At 35.9% G+C, this 20,945-nt stretch overlaps 1 protein-coding gene across 3 annotated transcripts; it reads right to left on the bottom strand.

Moving 5' to 3' along the window:
• Positions 1-6,113: 6,113 nt before the first annotated feature.
• On the bottom strand, positions 6,114-20,666 carry CDC45 (cell division cycle 45). Of its 3 annotated transcripts, none has more exons than XM_067306836.1 (19): positions 20,592-20,666; positions 19,248-19,307; positions 18,824-18,916; positions 18,229-18,366; positions 17,446-17,589; positions 16,201-16,256; positions 15,562-15,610; positions 14,728-14,789; positions 14,255-14,305; positions 13,361-13,480; positions 12,999-13,130; positions 12,491-12,589; positions 12,164-12,325; positions 11,830-11,968; positions 11,395-11,478; positions 10,115-10,233; positions 9,228-9,304; positions 8,380-8,446; positions 6,114-8,297 (listed from the first exon to the last, which is right to left on the bottom strand). In XM_067306836.1, exons 1-18 carry the CDS (start codon positions 20,640-20,642, stop codon positions 8,382-8,384), a joined length of 1,701 nt encoding a protein of 566 aa, XP_067162937.1. In that variant the 5' UTR covers positions 20,643-20,666; the 3' UTR covers positions 6,114-8,297; positions 8,380-8,381. The 3 variants fall into 3 exon arrangements, with proteins under 3 accessions (XP_067162937.1, XP_067162935.1, XP_067162938.1); XM_067306834.1 differs by having other exon boundaries at positions 6,114-7,228; XM_067306837.1 differs by lacking the exon at positions 12,164-12,325 and having other exon boundaries at positions 6,114-7,228.
• Positions 20,667-20,945: the final 279 nt, after the last annotated feature.

The raw sequence follows: 20,945 nt of genomic DNA, 5'->3' as shown, positions 1-20,945 counted from the left end.
TTGATTTCAGAGAGGAATGTTGTTAAACTAAGGAGCACAAAAAAACCCCAGACCTCTTAATAAAGATAAAACAGAGACATATCCAGCAATGGAAGGAGTTATGTTGTGACTTGGCTCATGTATACTTGCATACACTTAATCTTACTCAGTTCAGGAGGCAATGATTAGACTTGCCAGTGAATTCCTGCATGGAAGTTCTCTGCAGAGAGCTTGAATTTAATTGCGATTTAAGGATGTCTGCTGAGCCTTCAGTTTATTGAGAATAGCATGCAGCAGAGATTCAGCTAAACGCTTGTTTGCAATACCAAATTCCTAGACAACTTCTTCCTCTTCATCTCTTTTTATTGGACTCTTGATATACTGCCCACATACACGTGACACGGAGTAACAGGTTAAAGTATTAAATGCCGGAGCAGCTATCCAGCAGACACTACTGCCTTTGAGGAGTGGTAGCACCTCCTTGAGGGGGCAGGGGACATATAAATTACTTTCTCACACAACAGCAGTGACTGAGGAAAACTATCATTTGCTGTCAGACCAAGGATCTTCATGAAGTTGTGTACTGTTGAGCAAAACCCATCTTTGCCTAGACTGAATGTGTTTGATTTTTGTCTTGCTTCTCCGATTCTGTCAACTTCTGACTGACAAAAAACAAAACACAAATAATTGAAGAGAATGGGAGTCTAGTCTGAAATAAACGCTCACAACATTTTCTTTCCCTAGTGAACGTTTTGTAACATTTCCTGCTAATAAATTGTTTATAACCCAAATGCTCATGCATAGAGGTGGCACTGCACTTTAGAGCTCCACCCTGGGCAGCACTTTTCCTTAGTCCTTGAATCTGATCCAAGGGGAACTTTCAGTACCACCTTGAAACCAACAATGGCACACAAGAGCCAAGAGGGACTTCAGTTTTTCCATTTAATAAAACAAACATTTCACTGTTTTCTTTCCCTTAGACAAGCCAGACTTACCCACAAAGTAACTTTCAGAGGAATTTTCTCAAGAATAGCTGATGAAGTATCTTGCACAAATCAGCATATAGAAAAAAAAGTTTCTCCAAGATCTCTTTCCAAAGATTTGTGGGACAACTTTGCATTAGAGATGATTACAGTTCCATTTTGAAATCACTGCCTCATTTTCCAAAATTTAACAGGGATTCCTTCCTACAGGAGAGTCAAAACCATTATGACTGATGGGTGTAGGCACAAAACCAATGACCACATGATAACAGCATTCACTCTCCTGAGAGCAGTCCTAGGTGTTTTATGCTTTGTTTCTTGCACAGTTGTGATTCTCTATAGATTACTCCACTTTCCTTTCTTTTCTGTCCTACTCCCATCTTTGCAAGTTGGCACACTGCATGGCCCATTTGACTTGAGACAAAGTCATCCTTGAAGAACCCTTGCATCCAAGAGACTGATTTTAAAACTTCCCTTTTTCATACCTTAAAATCAGAGCATTTCAGACTAGTGATTACAGATACAAATTTCATCTTTTCTAGAAAGAAGGAATATTTTATTTCTCTTGCATTTATGGACAGCTGAGGACTGGAAAAGCTGTCCAGAAAAAGGAAGTGGAAAGTGAAATCAAAGGATGAAAGACGTCCTGAAATATTCTGTAGCAGATACCCCTTTGCAGTCCAAGACGTTTACATCACACATTCTAAATACGACAATTTAAAGGTACATTTTTTTCCTAAATTTAAATTACCTCTTTTCTTAGGAAACCTCATTACTGTAGAAGAGAGAAAAAGATATTTTGAATTAACATTTTAGATTGGCAAATTTCAGAAAACAAGGAAGATTAAACCCTGCTGCTTATAACTATCTCTGCCTTCCAAAATAAATGCTAGAATGCAATGTACAAACTCAAGCTCTCCAGAACTTATGTTAGGCTTCCTGGGACTTCTACACCTACAGTTCTGCTCCCTTGAATTCCACTTGGCACACAGGCAGGTACCTACACTCTCTAGAGCACACCGGATTTTGCTGAACGACTGACAACTCCCCTGCAAGCCATTCAGAGTTTTAAGACAGGCCCTGTCAGATTTAGACATGACGATTGTTATATACTAACATAAACTGAAGTCGATGGAAGACCAGACTAAAATGTCCATCTGAAATGTCTCTGATTTACTGTTTCTACCATAGAAGCGGTAGTTTCTGAGAGAGAGACCAGAGTGAGCAGTGGGAAGAAATAGCAGATACTGTGGCTAGAATAAGGATAGACAGACATCCTCTAGATCAAGGCAAAATTGTTTAAAAGCTACTATTTCCAGATGTTCAACTCAAGCACACTTTCTGTTCTTTATGTGCAGTAAAGTTTTACAGTAGCAAATAAAACGAGTGAATATTTGCAAAAGAATTTGCTCAGAAACTTTAAATACTCTAGAGGCTTTTGCTTTCATTCACAGAAATGGAATAAATATAAACAATAATCTCCAAAAAATATTTCAATCCTAAACTTTCTAATCCAGTTTATTTAATTTTATTTTACCATTAAGCTTTGCCATATTATATCAGCTAATGACCAAAATTTACTGTTTCCATCCACATATGCATAATTCAGGGATGTAGAGGCTGGAATTATTTTTCCTTATTATCAGTTTTTCAGTACAGCAGACTAACTACATTCTTGCTTTGACTTGCAAAAATAACCATCAACAAGTAGATGACAGTCTGCATGGATGAGTGTAAAGTGGTGCACATGGCAAAAAAACAGTCCTAATTTGAATCGTTACCTGTCAGGAGCGAGATATTGGTGTTACGGCAGCTAGGTCTGTTAAATCATCAGATCAGGGCATAGTAACAATCAAAAGGGCGAAGTGAATGTTAGGAATTATTGAACAGAGAAAAACCAACACTATTAAACTGTTGCAGAAACCTGTAAATGCACCTGCATCTTGAATGCTTTGTGCAGTTTTGACTCTGCTCTATCTGAAAAGGTTCAAAGAAGAGCAACAGCAGTAATCAAGGTATGGAACAGCTTCTCTAAGACAAAATTTAGGTTGGGATTCTTCAGACTGGAAAGAGATGACTGTGGGGAATACGAAAAGGTTTACAAAAAAATGAGTGCATAGAGGCCGTGGGTGTGGACTACAGCACATCAAATAAGCTAACAATTGGCAAGTTGAAAAAATTACTAAAAAACCCCGTAGTTTTTCATATAGCATATAGCTAGGATACAGATCTGTTCACTACAGGATATTGCACAGGCTGGAATTTTACAAGGATTCAAGGGGAAGTTATCCAGATTCAGAAACATCTATTGATGGTTGCTAAACACCCAGAAACCATGTGCGGTTCAGGATGTCCTTGAGTACAAGGGCTGGGAGAGTACTTGTGCTTGTACGTGGAAGGAAGCATCATATGTAATTGTTTTGTTTCTATACTCTTCCCTGGCACCTGCTTTTGACATTATAGAGGACAAGATATTCAGCATGTGAGCTGTTGGTCTGCCCCACTATGGCTGTTTTTAGACTTTAAGTAGTACAGACCAAGTATTTCATTGATACAGAAAAGTTGCAACACTTTTTCATTTGGGTCTTAAGAGAAGCCATAAAGGAAGTAAGAATTAATTCTTACCGCTATGTAATCTTTATGTTCATAAGTATGAGTCTATTAATTCACTGTGATTCTTTTGGGGAAAGGGAGTTACTTTCATTCCAATCGAAAGAGGTTCTCACTGCGCAATTTCAATTATGTCTAAATGTATCATCCCAGAAAGAAAATGGCCATGAGTCACCATGCAGGAACGGTATAATTTAGTCAGCTTGCTCAGCCATTTCAGTATTTAAGGATTTTCATTATTTTATTGTCTTAAAAATAACAATAATAATAATAATAATAATAATAATGAATTTTTTTTGTTTCCTATTTTTATTATTCTCTAAAACAAATTAGCAGCAGAAATAATTTAAAGAGTTGATTTATGAGGGTACTATTACAGCAAACACACACACTGGAGGAAGAAGAGTTACTGCAGCTCAAATATAATCCTTAGGGAATATTTCTATTTGCATTCAGACATGGCTAGATGGAATGTTACCATACATCTAAGAGGGTAAGCTGATTTCTTAGTGCTCTAACTATTTATTTTACAATGACTTTTTAGGACCACATTTCTGTTTGGACAAATAACTTCTCTTCACGGAGAGATTATTATGCTTCTGATTTAAGAGTTCTTGGCATGGATTCTCTGTCCAACACTTAACTGTAGTAAGTTAAGTGAAAAATTAACATGAGCCTTAGTATTTTGAACTGGCCTATACAACAGGCAGTTTCAATCAGCTATTTTAGACACCAATTTACTGCCACTGAGCAGAGCTAGTTTTTATATATGCACCCTGGGGACACCACAAATTTGGATCTTCCTGTACAGTGATTCTCAAGTAAATAATATTAAAGCATTCATTTACAAAATCAACAGCACAGAATGAATGAAATAAGAGTGTTGGATACTATTTTACGTATTCTAAAATGTTGATGTGCAGAAGTTGTAGCTACTGGCAGAGACATATTTAGGCTTCTACACAGATTTAGGAAATCTTTTTACATAGTATTTGGCATTCCTAACTGTCCTTTCCGGCCACATTTGAATGGTCTTGCACATCGTGGGTCTTTCCAGTTCAACAGCTGATCAATTCTAAAATTTGCAAAAACATTCTTGGCACATCATCTTGGGAAAACTGAAACCTTAAAAAAAAAAAGCAGCAATAAAGGAGGGACAAGGGAAACTTATTCTCTATGCAATATACCCACAGCTTCAAGTACTTACACTTCTGTGTGGAGATCAAAGAACCTGCCAGTAATGCAATTACCCACACACCCCAGCACAAAACCCAACTCTCAGTTCTCGTCCCTCCAGCACAATGCAACGTGTTGATACTAAAGGGCCTGCATGTCTGTTTGTCATTTTTCAAAACATGGCAGTCACCTACTAAAAAACAAACACACACACACCAAACTTCCCTCTTCATTGCAGGGCAAGATCTATACTTATCACAATAGCAGGAAAAAATGGCAGGAGTAGAAACAGAACACACCCTGATACGGGAAGGAATCAAAATACATAAAGCTCCAGGAGAGGGATGGGGGATACAGCAGCAAACAAGAGACATGGTGAGGTGAGAGGAAGGGGTTCACACAGTGGTTCTAATGAGGGAGTGAAGAAAAAACAGGAAAAACAACATCCCTAACATGAAGATAATGGTAAAACTTTTCCAAGATACCCAACTGTTGCAAAGCTGTGTCATGTTTTGAACACACAGCATTAAATTTAACAAAAGACAGAGATAGCAATTAAATAGTTAGAGCTGCTATATGTCTATTCTTTTTGATGTCTCTGCCCCAGCAGAAAATAAGGAATTTTGTTGTTTGCTTAGGATTTCCTGATACATGGCCACCGAACTAGTCAGAGATCCAGGATGTGCAAGATCTTCTATGCATTTACTGAGCAAGCAGCCTGTGCAAGTAAAAATGCAGTAGTATCCAGCACACATTATTCATTCTGCACGTATGCAGAAGGTCTCACACATTGACACATACTGCATTTACTACATACTTGCCCATGCTTTTCTCTGATATCTATATCTAGAAGTGCAAAGCCTTAAATATACTACAGGGCTGAACCGAAGTTACAGTCATTTAGTGCTATGGAAACTGCACCGATAGTTTTGTCATAGGTAAGTTTACAATAAATTTGGGAAATTCACTTAGAAAACTCAGCAGTTTGCATCTGAAAGATAAAGTCAAAATATTTAGAAATGCATTTAAGTGGCATATAGACCCCTAGCTTTCACACTGCAATCGTGGCTCAACACCGATACCTGCAGTCAAAAGCAAGTCAAACTGTGTGTTTCCGTTTCCAGAAGTTTAATGTAAGGATATCTACCTCAAAAATGCAATAAAATTACTGTATGCTGCATACAGGCAAAACCCAAATTACTCCAGTAAAGGGGGATATTATTTATTGCCAATATTACCTAGTAAACATGCAAAACAAATAGATGGCATTTTATGTTATTCTAGGAAGCACAATATTTTGGCTATTACAGTTTGGCACCATGATTATATTTCTCAGAGGAGATGACAGCATTAAAAAAAAAACAATTTTGTTTGAATAAAAATATATAGTTTAATTCATTTTGTTGGCTACATCTAAATCACAATCGATATTAAATTAATCTGTATTAAAAATCTGTACAGAGTCTGATGTAACGACGGCACAAAATCTTTACATATTCATTACGATACATGAAAATATTAAAGTCATACAGAATTCAAGCAAACACCACAAGAAGAATTCCAGATATACACATATACATACCCACCCAATGCACAACAGGATAAGTCTAACAAGCAATACCATTTCATACGACCAAAATAAAATGAATCTGTGTTAGGGAACAGAATCGATCTAGCTTGTCAATATTTATAATACTACAGTCCACATGCAATTATCATAGCATTTTAGATTGTTTCTAGGAAAACTATTCCCAAAGTGAAGCTACAAGTGACAATACAGTACGACAATGCATGACTAAGGATGCTTTGTTGACACTGAAATTCTCTCTTCTGGAAGATATTATTAAGATGGCATCATTATTTCATAGTATTCGTAGGATTTTTTCACTCTATATTTGGCAGCTACTCAGTACTCACATTTTAAAAGCCCTAAAATCTTAAAACTTGCCTCATAAAACAGTTATTTCAATTGAACTATACGACCTCAACCTAGTAATACTTAAAGAATTTCAACACTCCAGAAATTCACAGGGAGTTTTCTAAAAGTGTCTTAAAAAATAATAAAAAAAGCATTCAACGAAGTTTTAAAACAACATTTGAATGATAATACTACTAAATATGAGACTTCTACAAAACCTAATTTTTGTTATTAGCCAATATCTAGACATTACAGGAGCATGTCTACTAAAAAAGCAGATCTGACAAACAGAAATCTGATTTGCAAATAATCCTAGTTGACACCTTTTGCTATTATGAGGATGGGGTTTTTACAAAGTAGCAGTGTTCAATATGTGTGTGCTGAAGTTAAAATCCTTTTGCCTTCTCAAGAGACAAAGACAACAGCCCAAGCCGGCAGTGGTAATCTAGGATAAAGCAAGACGTTCCATCACAATTGCAGCACCAAGAACCTCGGAACATTCGGGACACTTTCAGTGTATCCTCAGCTTCCAGCTTCCAGCACAAGGCACCAAAAAGCATCACTGTGTAACAAGGGCAAAGGACAAACTGAAACAATCAGTAGCCAAGAGTGTAAAGAATGAAAGAAACTGATGTAGCCATCTCGGAAACCACACAGGATCTAGCAAACAACAACTGCAGCTATTGACCCACTGCCCCAAGCTTTTGAGCCAAAGGAGAAGAAAGAAATTGTTGCTTTGATACTCATTGAAAGAAGGTAAGTCATTTCTGTCAGTTGGCTAGGACTCCATCTACATTCACAGACTCTGTTAAAGCTTTCACCTTACTCCTTTGCTTTCCTATCTATGCTATTTCATATCTATATGCTATAATATCACGAGATTACTTCACAGGTGAATACAAAAAATCAAATCTTTGTCTAAGTACAAAGGAATCGTGAGCTACTTTGTATACTTTCAGAAAAACAGTCTTACAGGTTGTCTGGACAGACACTACAAAACAATTTAGTGTTTAGCTTGAGCAGCTTCTCCTCCGGGAGAAATCAAGCCATCTCCCCCCTCATCACTGCAGAAACACACGTGCACACAAAGTCACTCAATTAAAATAGTTCACCATTGAGAAGCAGCGAATATCTGAAGCCAGATGAAACAATTTACAGCCTCACCAGTTGTACAGTATACATATTCTTATAGAACAGCTTTATACAACTACAGATCAAGTCTTACAGCCCCATCTTTATTCCAGATAAAAACTACACATTTAACACAGACTATATAGCATTAACACTGTGAAATAAAAATGCAAATTCTACATTAACTTCAAAGCCAAGAAAGGCATTGTTACAGCCAAGATTTCATCCTGAGTTCTAACAAACCATCATAATCTCATTGATCTGTTCTTTTAATTATCAGCTACAATTAGCTGATGTCTCCATTTCTGTCACAAGACAAACAGCTGCTCCTTTTCTAGTTGAAATTAAAAATCCACAAAAAATTATGAAAAAAAAATCAAAGAGAAACTAATAAATGAATAAATCTTTTAAGGGGAAAAAAAAGATGCTATTCATACATGCTCCGTCCCTTTCTTTGTAAGAAACTTCCACTGGACTTCCCTGTATTTTCTTAGCATGTTCTACAAATAATATATGAATTTCGTTTAGTTACTAATTTGATTTGTATTAAATTATGAGTTAATCTTCCCTACATTGTCTTACCATTAGGACAGGAGAGAAATGAGTGCATCCAGAAATTTGCTCCGGTCTTCTGTTTTCAACTCAATTACTAAAACATGAAATATTTTATTACAAAATGCAAATAACTGAAAGATACATCAGATCCCACACTTCAAGAATATTAATTCCAGGCATACTCATTCACATTCCTAATCAACTTTAGGAAAGAATTAGAGAAACTATTTATTTGAACTAAAGTGCATTGTTTATTTCACTCCTAGATTTCAGCAAACTCTGAGTTCTAGGTGCTCACTAGATATAGCCACTACTTTTTAATCTAGGAACCTTTTTTTTTTTTTATGCTCAACATGCACACATAATAGAAGTATCTAGAGTCAAAAACTGCCTCTTTTGTGAGCACATATGAAAACAGGCAAATCTTCCTGTGTAAGTACCTCGTTTTTCAAATAGACAATAAAGAATGCATCTCATATCCAAACCAAGTACATTTCAAATATGGCATTGATGCTGCTAAACATAAAAACTGTCATAGATAACAGATCTTAACTGAAGTGCACTGGTCAAAAATCATTACTCCATGACAAACTGAGATTGTCTCAAAGAGAGATATGCAAGCCTCTGGTTAGTATTTATATTTTCTGCACAGCAAGACACTACTTAAAAAAAAAGACTGGCACAGTAACACTTAGTTTGCATGTTATACTAGAGCGTATAGTGTATCCCGTATATACACCTGATGTTCACATCTAATATATACACAAATCAGTACACCATCCACAGTCATTATGCTTTATGGAGGCTGTGTAAACACTGACCCCTAAAGGACTATTCGGTGAATGAAATAAGTGATGTAAAAGAGCATTACTCACTTGACATGTCAAAATGGTTGTGTAACGTCCTAGAATTGGTACTCTCTGCAGCTTTCTCAAATGCTCTTCCAAAAAAGCTACAAGGTGAACAGAAATACAAGTTAATCACATATTAGAAGGTACAGTTCATTAAATTAGAGATTAGCTATTTTTCAAATATTTCATCTGAGAAAAGATCTTTTCCTTCCCAACATACATCATCTGAACTACATATGGTCTCCTACAAACACATAGCATCTGCCCAGAGTGCATAAAAGCCACTTGTCTAAAGCACTTCATGTAAGAATAAATAAGATTATCCTTCCTAATTTAACTTTAATTGAATATTCAATACTACAATGCTTTGCATATAACTACCTACAAGTTTTTCTGTAAAATGTGACCAAACACAATGCAGACTGAGAAAAGTAGGGATTTCAGTTATAAAAAGGTCACTAACTTTATTTTTGTAAAAGGATAAATATTACAATGAGTATTACAGAAAAAGATATATTGTATTAAGGCAGAAGTACAAAACTTTATCCTTGCTGAGAAATGAAAATATCTTTCAGATGTTTTTCATGTGCCATATATTCAACATACACCTCACTTTATTCAAATGCAAAAATCTTAAAGTTGCAGGCTTTAAGAAAGTTATGGGCCACATATTGAGCTATATCCCTCTTTTAGGAAAGAAATAGTTGAGAGGGGAAAATAAGTAAGAGGAAGCCAAGGAACATCATCTCGCGAAGTATCTCATGCAGACCATATGCAAAACACAAGTTTTTAATGATAAATTCAAGTCGACATATTCAGCAGTAAGGAGGTGCAGGTAAGATATATTTCTTCTGGAGACAGGAAAAACCTACAGACAACCTTTAGGAAGAACATTTAAACAACATCCTTACTTCTTTTTGTCAGAGCTTTCTGTCTCTGGAGGAATCCCCATCATGATCACAGTTCCCTGTTCAACATCCATTGGTGCAGCCATTACCAGTGGCAGCAATTTACAGCGCTTGTTTTTTGTCTAGAAGTCAGAAAGTCTTTGTTAGACAGAACTTAAGAAACAATTTAGTTTCAGGTCCATACGTGACCTAGTATCACAAATATTCACTTAAGAAAACAACTATAATTGAGACCAACAGAAAGTGGTTTCTTTACATAATCTCTTAATCCCCTTCTTCTTTGAACTAAGTCACTTTGAGGACCAATATAAATTTTAATTCTTCATCAATTTGCATTCCATTTTAACATGGAAGTGATGCAGAGATTTACAGTAAAGAAAAAAATCATTTAAAAGAGCTGTATGTATGGGTAACTAAAAACATGGACTCAGCGCAAGGTTTGCAATAATCATTTTACAATGAAATACAACAGATAAAACTGACAAATACAACAGTCTTTACTACACATCATTTTCCCCTGCCATATTGTTTTACAGCAGTAAGCTATAACTTTAAACATACTTCTGTTTCATTTACTAAAACTTTTTAAAAAAAATTTGTGGTTTAATTAAATCCAAGAATAATTATGAAGATATTTTAGTGTTCTGTTCTTCAGGTAGGTATCTTGTGGCCAGTTTTAAAATACTGTTCTGCTCCTAAGGCCAGGCTGGTTATTCAAAATGAGGAGTGACATATGCATCTAACAAGGATGGACTACAAAAATTTCTTTTATAAATTGGAAGTGCTCATTGTGAAAAGAGATCTTAATTTCAAAACCTCATTTTCTATCCGAATTGTGTTATTAATTTATACAGTTCAAACAATAACTAATGTAACCGAAATTAAATTGCATTTGTCAAAATTAGAGTTTTTGTTATTTAACTAAACAGAGAAGTCTTTAGATAACAATAATCAGTCCTGCAATGTTCCAATTTTCTGTGTCAGATTAACTTTTCTGAATACCTATTTTGTGATATGCTCCCTCAAATTTTACAAAATTACACAAAGATTCTAGATTGTTAGCACCTCGGTAATGAAAACTCTTTCTAGGGCTAGGGAGTTTCCCAGGCAGATACCTTTCCTAGACCCATATTCACAGAGGTGCTAAAATTATCCAACCAGTTAACTGTAAAACATTAAGATCTTCATATAATGTTTTTAATAATCCATCCCAAGTATCCATCAAAACAACAACTATTACACAGGTCAGAAGTTAGCTAGTTAGAAGTTTCTGATTTACTTACAGAACAAACAAAGGATTTGAGTAAGTATTTACTGAGCAGGCACAGAGACACTGGTTTGGAGAACAGTTTCACATCGGGCGTGCCCTGAGAAAAGAAGATTTATTTCAGCTATAACCAAATTCTTCCACTTATTCATTTAATCTTAAGATCAGCTGGTACATCTAAAAGTTTTGTGTCACTCAAAGAACACTAACAAGAACCATTACAATACAGGAATTTGATCTCACCAATTGGACTTGATATAAAGCCCTCCCTTTAACAGAACTGATTCTTCCTTTGGGAAGTTCAGAGTAGGTGTCAACATTGACCCATCAGAGAACATACAGTATAGAAAAATAAGTTCTTTCTGAACTCCTGATGGAGTCAAGCAGTTAGGAAAACAGTGTTATAGAACAGCAAGTCAAATATATGAAAGCCAAAAATTAGGACTCTGACCTCCATGAGAGAGCAATAGAGAAAAGGCCCCTGAGAAATTACAAGGTTGGTACAAATACAGCTGGCTACCGTTTGCTGAATGGCACGTAACTGCTTTTTGGCTAGGTCCAGTCCTTGGTGCAGTTTGTCCAGGTTACCCCTACCAAAGAAAAAGAAACAGTTTCACATAAAGCTTTTCACAAAAAAAAGTGAGACCTCTCTAAACACTATTCATTGGGGTATTTTTTTTGAGTGGCTTTCTTTAGCCGCTTATGAAGCATCAACTCATCTTTTATATATGCAACCCATGTTCTGAAAAGAAAATTGCAAAAGAATGAAGAGATATTTTCAGTACCTGGAGAGACTGTCCAAAGCTTTAATAAAGTTATCTGTTTCAGGCCCCTCCTTCTCTATATTCTCCATGAGAGAAGCTGTTGCATAAACTATATCACTAGCTAAGAACTTGTTCTTATAGCCAAAGTGAATGCTGAAGGTCTGAACTCTTAAATCCTTCATTCTGCAAAATGAGATAAAACCAGTGAAGATACATTATTATTTACACTGACTACCCATTTCCCTGGTATGTTAACGTTAATCAAGATGTGACTCTCTCTTCATACACAAAATTTTAACTTAATTGAAAAATAAGTTCAGAAAAACATTTGCTTCTAAAACAATTTACCCGAACTTGTTTGCAGATTCTTCAATCATTTCCCGAAGATTTTCTTTTAAAGAAATGTCCATGGAATTAAACTTCTGTTTCACCTGCTTCAAAGGCAAACTAAAAACAAAAGGAAAAAAGAAGTCACTGATAGGTATGCCAGAACAGACTTAAATATTTTGCCTTCCTCACATAGGGCATTCTTAATGTTAGATAATTTAAGTTAAGCCTGACTAAGCTTTTTTGGCGTTCTTCTTTAATCATTGAGGAGAGGATGTGAGAAAGCACAGGTTATTTTCTAATCTTCTATTCAAAGGCATACAGTTGAAGTATTCCTTCACACAGCAACCCAGAAGTTCTGCTACTCAACTGAGAGACTCCACAATCTACTCAAATCCCCATGATCATATTTAAAAACAGTGAGTTGAGTACTTGTTAGCTTAAAAGATCTTTGCTGTGTTCTGAATATTTTTCTACAATTCATTGACAAAATAATTCTTTAATTGAGAACAAGATTTTTATAACTCACCCCATGTCAGCCAAAAACTCCTGGAGCCTCTTCTGCCCTTGTACAGACCAAAGTTTGAGGCTAGCAGAGGTATAAGAAGTATTACAGAGACTTTCATACAGAGACCAGTGCTGGTAAAGTGCCAGGCGCAGACTGAACATTAATAGGAATTAGGGAAAATAATTATAAATATACATACTCTTTGAAGTTACCAATAGCAACAAAACTCAGTATCTAGTAGGTAAGTCTTAACTGCCCTGACACAGTCCATCTCTATACTCCAGGAAGATGCAGTTAGAAGCTGTAGGGGCACATAACACAATCAACACTGACTCATCTAATGCTGCAAGGTTGAGCTGAACTGCAGTTACATGTAAGGATACTCGTATTCAAATGCTATTCGCATGCAGTCAATTGATAGAGAATTTTCTTCATCTTCATTGCGGTGGTTATGGCGAGATACGTGACGCTGTAGTATTCCAATGTCAGTCACATACTTCATCCTTAAACAAAAGCAAGTTTGTCACTTCAATTTCTTTGCATGTATTTTTGTACTTAACTATGGGAATACAAAAATGCTTCTTAAAGGCTATAAATTGGCCAGTCAGCAGCATAAAAACTGAAGATACATTTAAAAAAAACTTTTTTTAAATAATGTTCTTTCAATACTTAGCCATACGCCCAAACACTTAAAGATAAAATAACACTAATACAGAGAGACAGCCAAAAAACCCAGATGAAATTAGTTACTTATCACATTTATCTTCTTAAAGACATCAATGTACTAGTAGTAACAACACCATAATTAAGGTCTATATATGTGCTGCCAGAATTCTGATGACGTCTAGCAGGAGATAAGTACACATGGGGGAAAAAAAGGAGGGGGAGAGAAGAAAACTTGTAACTCGTAAAGTAAAATAAGAAGGGAAGCCTGAGTGTACAGAATGTACAGAATTTTTTCCTTTAATAAAACTATAACCAAGGTCATATTTAGGTAAACTACAATTAAACACCATTTCTTACAGGATCAGAAGCGATTGTTTTACAATTTTGTGGTAAATAGTCTAAAAATTCTAAATATTAAAAGAGGAAATACAGTGTTTCTGACAAATATTCCAAATATACCTTTTGTAAGGTATAAAATTACATTTATTTATTAAGATATTAAATGACATTGCTTATTAATTACCTTATATAGTATTAATTAGCCTGTTTCCTAATTTCTATTAGTTACTATTAGTTGCTCCTAAAAAAAAGAAAAGAAAAAAAATTCTTACTGAGTGATTTTATCCTGGATCCATTGATCTGTTAAGCCAACAATAGCCCACCTAACATTGGGGAGGGAAAAAAAGTTAAAGCAAAATATATTCCAGTACAGTATATTATATTTAACCCTGTAAAACATTATATTTAACCCTGTAAAATATGTAAAGGAACAAGTCAGAAACACAATTCACAATCTGCATTACAGGAGAGCTTAATAACAAAATTATATATTATTATTGCCTCTCTCTAGCAGATATACACATATAGTACCCTTCTCCCTTTCTCCACCCAAAATCTACTGGTTCCTTGTAGTTAATTTCCGTAGATGTGAATGTATCTTACTCCAATATGGATGAAAACATACATCCATGCAGACAATAAACTAGAAGCTCAAACTGAAATCAAATAGTTGGGGGAAATTTTGCCACTTTTTACTATGGAATTAAGCTGCTCGCTTCTATGAATAATGATCATGGACACATACCACAACATGTCATTCAAGTCTTTAGACATTATCCATGCCAGATCAAACATCACCATTGCAGACTATACGAGGGAAAAGAAAAGACAGAGGATAAACGAACACGCTCACTTCATAAAACAAATAGAAAACATTTAAATTTGCCAAGTACTAGCATGCTATTAAAGCTTTAGAAATCACACTTCAGTCTGTTGACCTGCCGATGTCCTGTCTTCTAAGACACTACATAGAGAGAGAACAGTATTCTATACAGCTTCACAAACCTGTTTATATATAAAGCAGCACTCAAAGTATAAAAATAATAAGATAAGAGGCCAAATGAAAGAAGGAGCAGTTTGGTGTCCTAAGTATTATGTTTGAAATATCTAGACAGCTTGAAAACAGAGAAAGGCAAATAAGTTTCCCATATCTTAAAGTCTTCTTGAGAAAGCATTTCATGCATAGACAGGTACTTCTATCAAGACCTAAAACAAATACACTATCACCATTTTTTCTATATCAACATTAAAGACTACCAAACAACAAAAATGTTAATAGTTCTGGTTTATCTGTTTTCCACTGATCACATTATTTTACCCACTGTCAGTCAGTTGGCTGTTGTCTCACAATCTACCAGTACTGGTTTTATAACATATGTAATTCCCTGGAGTTAAAAATCAGATGTACACAACCAGAACACATTAAATCAAAGTAGTTGGTATATTTTAAATATATCTTATCAGATAGGATAATAGTATTATAATACATAGTATTATTAGATAATTAGAACAGTGGATATTATCCAGTTACCTCTACCTTGGTATCTAGTGTTTTTATGGCAAACGAGTTCATACTTACTGAGGTCCCATGATATTCATATTGCTCATAATCAAAAAGAATTTCTTGTCTAAAAGAAAAAAAAACACATTTGACTAAAGTGGTGAGCTGATCATTGGTTCTGGTTCAAAATATAAACCTAGAAGTATGAAATAAAATTTTAATTTCAAATTAGCAATAAGAAAAAAGTAAACTTGAGCTAGAAAATGTTTATTTCTGCAAGGGAATTAGATTTTAGCAACAATGTGGAAGCCACACAAATGCAGACACAAAAGCATTAAATCCTCGATTCCATTTTCTCATCTGATTTGTTCCTGCTCATTCCCATTGACAATAATGGTATTGCAAAGGAAGAAAACAGAAGCAAGAACTTCACCCTAAGACAGACGAGACAATAACACTACAGCTGCTTAACAGTCAAGCACTGCACATACTGCTATGCAAATTTATAAATGATTATTTACAACTATGCTCCATTTAAAAGTTGTATTATTTGAATATATATAGTAAATATCCCCCTCTACTTTCTGCATAAAGTTAGAACTAAAGTATATTGCAAATCAAACAGCATAATACCATGTTTTTGTATTCTCAGCAAGGTTTCCCTCGAAGAACAGAGGGATATATGCAACACACAAAAAAAAAAACACGTAAACATACCTGCGTGCCTCCCATTCTCGCTTTTGTCGCCTTTTCATTGTTCTCTCTATTACATCCTGCAAGTTGATTTAGATGTTAAAAAAGTAGAAAAATTACTCTAGCAAGTTAGCACCAGTCTAGTTATTTGAATGCATAAGTCTTCATTGAAAAAATTTAAAAGAAAAATTAGATATTTTTAATAGGAATAATAGGAAAAGTATTATTATCGAATATTTTCTGAAGAACACATTTTAATATAGTCATGGCATCTTCCTATGCTAGGGTTTATTTTGCTCATCTTCACAAGTAAAAAGGCCTACTGTACAGTATTTTCAACCAAACAATGTGCATTCTACCACCTTACAGCATATAAATGAAGCTGATGAATAATTAGAATTAGATGATTAATCAAGATCAGGAAAAAGAAGGCACTCTTCACTGTTTATTCAATCTCCAAAAATAGCATCATCAGCTTGAAAACTCCAAGAAATCTGAAAGACTTCTGTAAAATATTTAATGAATTTAAAAATAGCTTTTGTATATACTATTTATGGATGTTCCTTTGAATTTCTGGAATTATTTTTTTCTGAGTAAATACTCTTCTTAAATTGGTAGAAAAAAACCTTATGAAGTTAATAGAAAAATAATATGAAATATGTATCACATTTGAGAATGTCCTTACATTTAACTGGCTCTTAATATTGCTAGACTCATGTTTTTGCTTCCTTGCATGCGATATAAACAGAAAATATGCTACAAATAATACATGCCAAAGAAATTTTTTTTGCATCTTTACCATAATAAATATACTTTTGTTAGCGCATTCCTAAAAGTACAGCCAAAAATGCACTGCTAAATTATTTGTGAGCTTCTATCTTCAAGCAATAACTTTAAAAAAATTTTTTTCATGTAAATGAGGGTTTTTGCTAGATTGAAAAACCCAGAGCACATAATCAGAGATACAATATCTTCAGTTCATTGATTATAAAAAAAGACAGCGTTATGTACAATAAATTTTTAACACAAAACATGTTTTGATAAGGAGAAAATATTCATGAGCAGTGCAAAGAAACAAACATTTTCTGCATGTGAAACACTACTGGTCATAATTTTGTTAAATTATTATCTTACACTTGAATTTGTGATCTAACAGAACATCTTTTTTTTTAAATCCAAGTGTCATTATTTATCCTGATGCAAAGTACACATATATATTGTTTTATTTTCCTTCTTTTCACAACAAAACTGCAGAAACAAGAAACACACCTCCTCAAATCGTCTACGCTTCTCTGAAGGTTCTGACCCATCGCTTTCATTCTCAGAGTCCTCTTCTTCATCCTCTTCATCTCTGAAGATATCATCATAAGCAGGAACATCAAGATCATCATCTTGTTTAACTAATAGCTTAATCTAACAAGAAAAAGCATATTTTAAATAAAGTACCTTGTTTAGTAATTAAAAAGAATTTCAAATGATAACTGTAGAGCACTTCAGACCCCTTTAGTTAAAGAAATTTAAAAAATTATTTTTGCTGTGACCCATTCTTAACATAAGACAAATATAGCTCCTTATTATAAGGACCATAATTATTTATGACAGAATAAGAGTAAAAGCTTATTCTTCTGTAGCAAGAAGATTCCAATTACAGCATTACTGAAAGAATTATCATTTTTTATGCTTGTTAAAGGCATGCTGTCAGATAATTTATATTGAATAGCTAAGTACTTAGATTCTAAATGTTGCTAGCGGCTGAGAGATATTAAATGTTTCATTTTGGAGGAAGTTATCTTCCATTTGACTTGTAGTAGCACAGGATTAAGCTGTCACTGTTGAAAACTATCGCACTTGCTAACAGTATATTTATTACAGAAAATAGGGTTTTTTTTCTCATTATGTGCATTACTACTGTAAGCATCATTAATACTGCTTCCTTACTCATTGCTGGCCTTTTAAGCAGTTTTGCAAGATGCAGAAAAACACTATGCCATCTACCACCACATTGGACATTCTAAAATTTTAATACACATGCTTTTAAAAAGCTTAGTTTACCTGTGTCTCATTGTAAACATTCACTACATTGATAGGTCTGTGGCTGTCACATACAAAAAAAAACGTGTCTTCTTCAGGCTGCAAGATCTCCAACAGGTCAACATTGGCACCACAATTAATAAGAACAAAATATTTGAACTGTAAAGAAAAGGGGGGAGGAAAAAAGCAAAATGACTTTTAACTCCAATTAGCAGGAAACATGGAAGACTGAAAACACCTTATGAAACCTACAAAGCACTTGTCACTGTCAAAATTCGTATTTACTTCCTGATATTATATGCTCCAAAGGAGAAAAAAAAATTGCAAGATTTCATGCAAATTAACCCAATTCCAGGATGCTGGACATCCAATATTGCCATGTTTCACATCCCCAAACAGATGCAAAATTAATTTGAACCTATGAGAATTATTGCCCATTAGTTTGTATAAAAAATTTTACAAGTTTGTTATTGGTAAATTTAAACTTGTCCACTGTTTTGAGGTAACCAATACTAGTATTAGTTTAAGAGCTTAAATTTTAAGTTGAGAAAAGTGGGGAAGTGCATTTATACATTGCAGTGCATCTCATATAGTCAATTTTCAGTATGATTTTTACCTGATCTTTATGCTCAAGAAAGGCAGTTTCAAGTTCTTGCCACCCAGATACTGGGACTAGTGTATATTGTACATGATCACATTGAAACAAAGCCTGAAAAGAAACAAAGAGCTGTTAGCTAATGGGGGGCTGTGCTCTACTACAATGCTATACATCCTCTACTACAATACTATACTATCCTATAATTCTATTTAATAGAAAACTTTATCTGGAAGACAACCTAAATGACAATTCTACATGAACTTTGGGAATAAAACTTACCAAGTGTCAGTGTCATGACTCACTGAGCAAATGTTGTAAGCTATAAAATTAGTTTAAAGGTTCTAAATCATTCCCTCTTTTCCCAGTTCAAAACCTATTAAAAGGATCTGAGTGTATCATTTCTTTCACAGGTAGCCTACAATGATAATGAACAAATACTTACTTGGAGTATTTTACAAGCACATAATGCATCAACATCCGAAGCAACAAGAAGAAGAACACGCTGCAAAAATAACAAAATAACAGCATTAATATATCAGTGTAGGTGCCAAATCTGATGCACTGGTGCATTTACTACTTTCAGTTGTTCCTAAAAGCACCAGCTTCCCTATCTAATATTTCAAGTCCTCTGCAAAGTTGCAATCCCAGAGAAATGCTTAGATCACTGTGAGAACAGAAAGGGAGGAATTTGGGTGGAGACCATTATAAGCATGAAATATGATTGCTTTTGAAGGGACACTGCAACTGAAACAACTTCATCTGGATCACTGTAAATATTGGAACAGTATTTACAACTCCATCCTACAGGAAGGTAAACCTTACTTGTGACACAATGGTGAAATCACATTCAAAACATCAACTGCTTCGAGTAAACATGATTATTTTGACCCATATGAATGGTGTATAATTTTGAAGGTTCAAAGTTTGTCAACCCTACAATGATTTTAGAGCATGTTTTAGGTAACATAATAGATTACATGTCAAGAACGGGCTCCATTTTCAACATGGTATCTGGAGCAGTTTTGACTAAGGAAAATCTGTGGCAAAAAACAGAGCAAGACAACCCCTGAAATAATTACTCCACACAATTTTTTTTTTTTTTGAGACCTTGCTCACAGCAGAAGAATTTGAGGGAAACACATTTACACAATCCACACTATAGTTTCACAGGTAGAAATACTAAAATACTGTCCAACAAAAGCTTTTTGTCAAACAAAAACTTTACTACTTTATTATATAGATCCACTCGGAACAAAGTTAAGCAAATTGCGGGCAAAAAATGAGACTAGCCGACCAGCAGTAGCACCGCCATCACAAAAGACTGCAAGAAAAACCTCAAAGCAGACAGAGGACAAACTTTAACGTGTGGGCAAACATGACAATGATTAAAAGGACAAAAAGAAACAGCTTTAGGGATGGCTTGGTTAAATCAAAGAGATCTTAAAAAATAATAACAATAATAAAAAGGCGGATTTTACATAAAGCCCCTGGAGAGAGCGAGGCGCGGGCTGCGGCTCTGCCGCAGGTTCCTCCCGCTGTGAAGACGCTCAGCAGGGACCTCCGCACCGCGGCCGCCGGCCCCCGCGGCGGCGCAGGGGACCTCCGGGCACGCGCCCCCCCCCCCCCCCGGGAGCGCGGAGACCCTGAGGCGCCTCCGCTGACCGGGCCGGGACGCCGCGCTCCGTGAGGGGAAGGGGACGCCCGAGGGCAGGCGGCGCCGCCGCTGCCGGGACCGCCCGGCCCGGGACAGGGCAGCCGCCCCGCCCGGCCCGCGCCTGCCCCGCACCTGGCTGACGATCACTTCGTAAAACTCCCGGCGGCAGTCGGAGAGGAACATGGCGGCGGCGGGACCGGCGGGGAACGGGGCCGCGGCGGGGCGCTCTCCGTCAAACCAGGCGCCAAATCACCGCCGCTCCCCATTGGCCTTCCCGCCACCGCCCGCTGGCCAATGGAAAAAGCTCCCTCCCGTCCTTCGCAGTCCGGATTGGGTCAATGCTCAACCTGTTCAGGGCTGTCGCCAACCGGATTGCGAAAAGGGAGTCACAGCGCGCGCGGCTAGCCAATCCGCGCAGGCGGAAGCGCCGTGCCAGTTTTGATCGCCATTCTACCATCTTTGGTGAGGGCAGGGCGATTATTTTGC

Source organism: Apteryx mantelli, chromosome 17 (genome assembly GCF_036417845.1).
Source record: "Apteryx mantelli isolate bAptMan1 chromosome 17, bAptMan1.hap1, whole genome shotgun sequence".
Classification (NCBI taxonomy): domain Eukaryota; kingdom Metazoa; phylum Chordata; class Aves; order Apterygiformes; family Apterygidae; genus Apteryx; species Apteryx mantelli.
This window is presented reverse-complemented; position numbering and strand designations above follow the sequence as displayed.

Excerpts from the sequence above, each read along its gene's own strand:
- CDC45 (XM_067306836.1), bottom strand. The coding sequence starts at position 20,642 with ATGTTCCTCTCCGACTGCCGCCGGGAGTTTTACGAAGTGATCGTCAGC. Across the intron at positions 12,590-12,998 it reads GAGTTTTTGGCTGACATGGG|TTTGCCTTTGAAGCAGGTGA; the intron begins GTGAGTTATAAA and ends TTTTGTTTTTAG. Across the intron at positions 11,479-11,829 it reads TCTATTGCTCTCTCATGGAG|GGCACGCCCGATGTGAAACT; the intron begins GTCAGAGTCCTA and ends TTCTTTTCTCAG.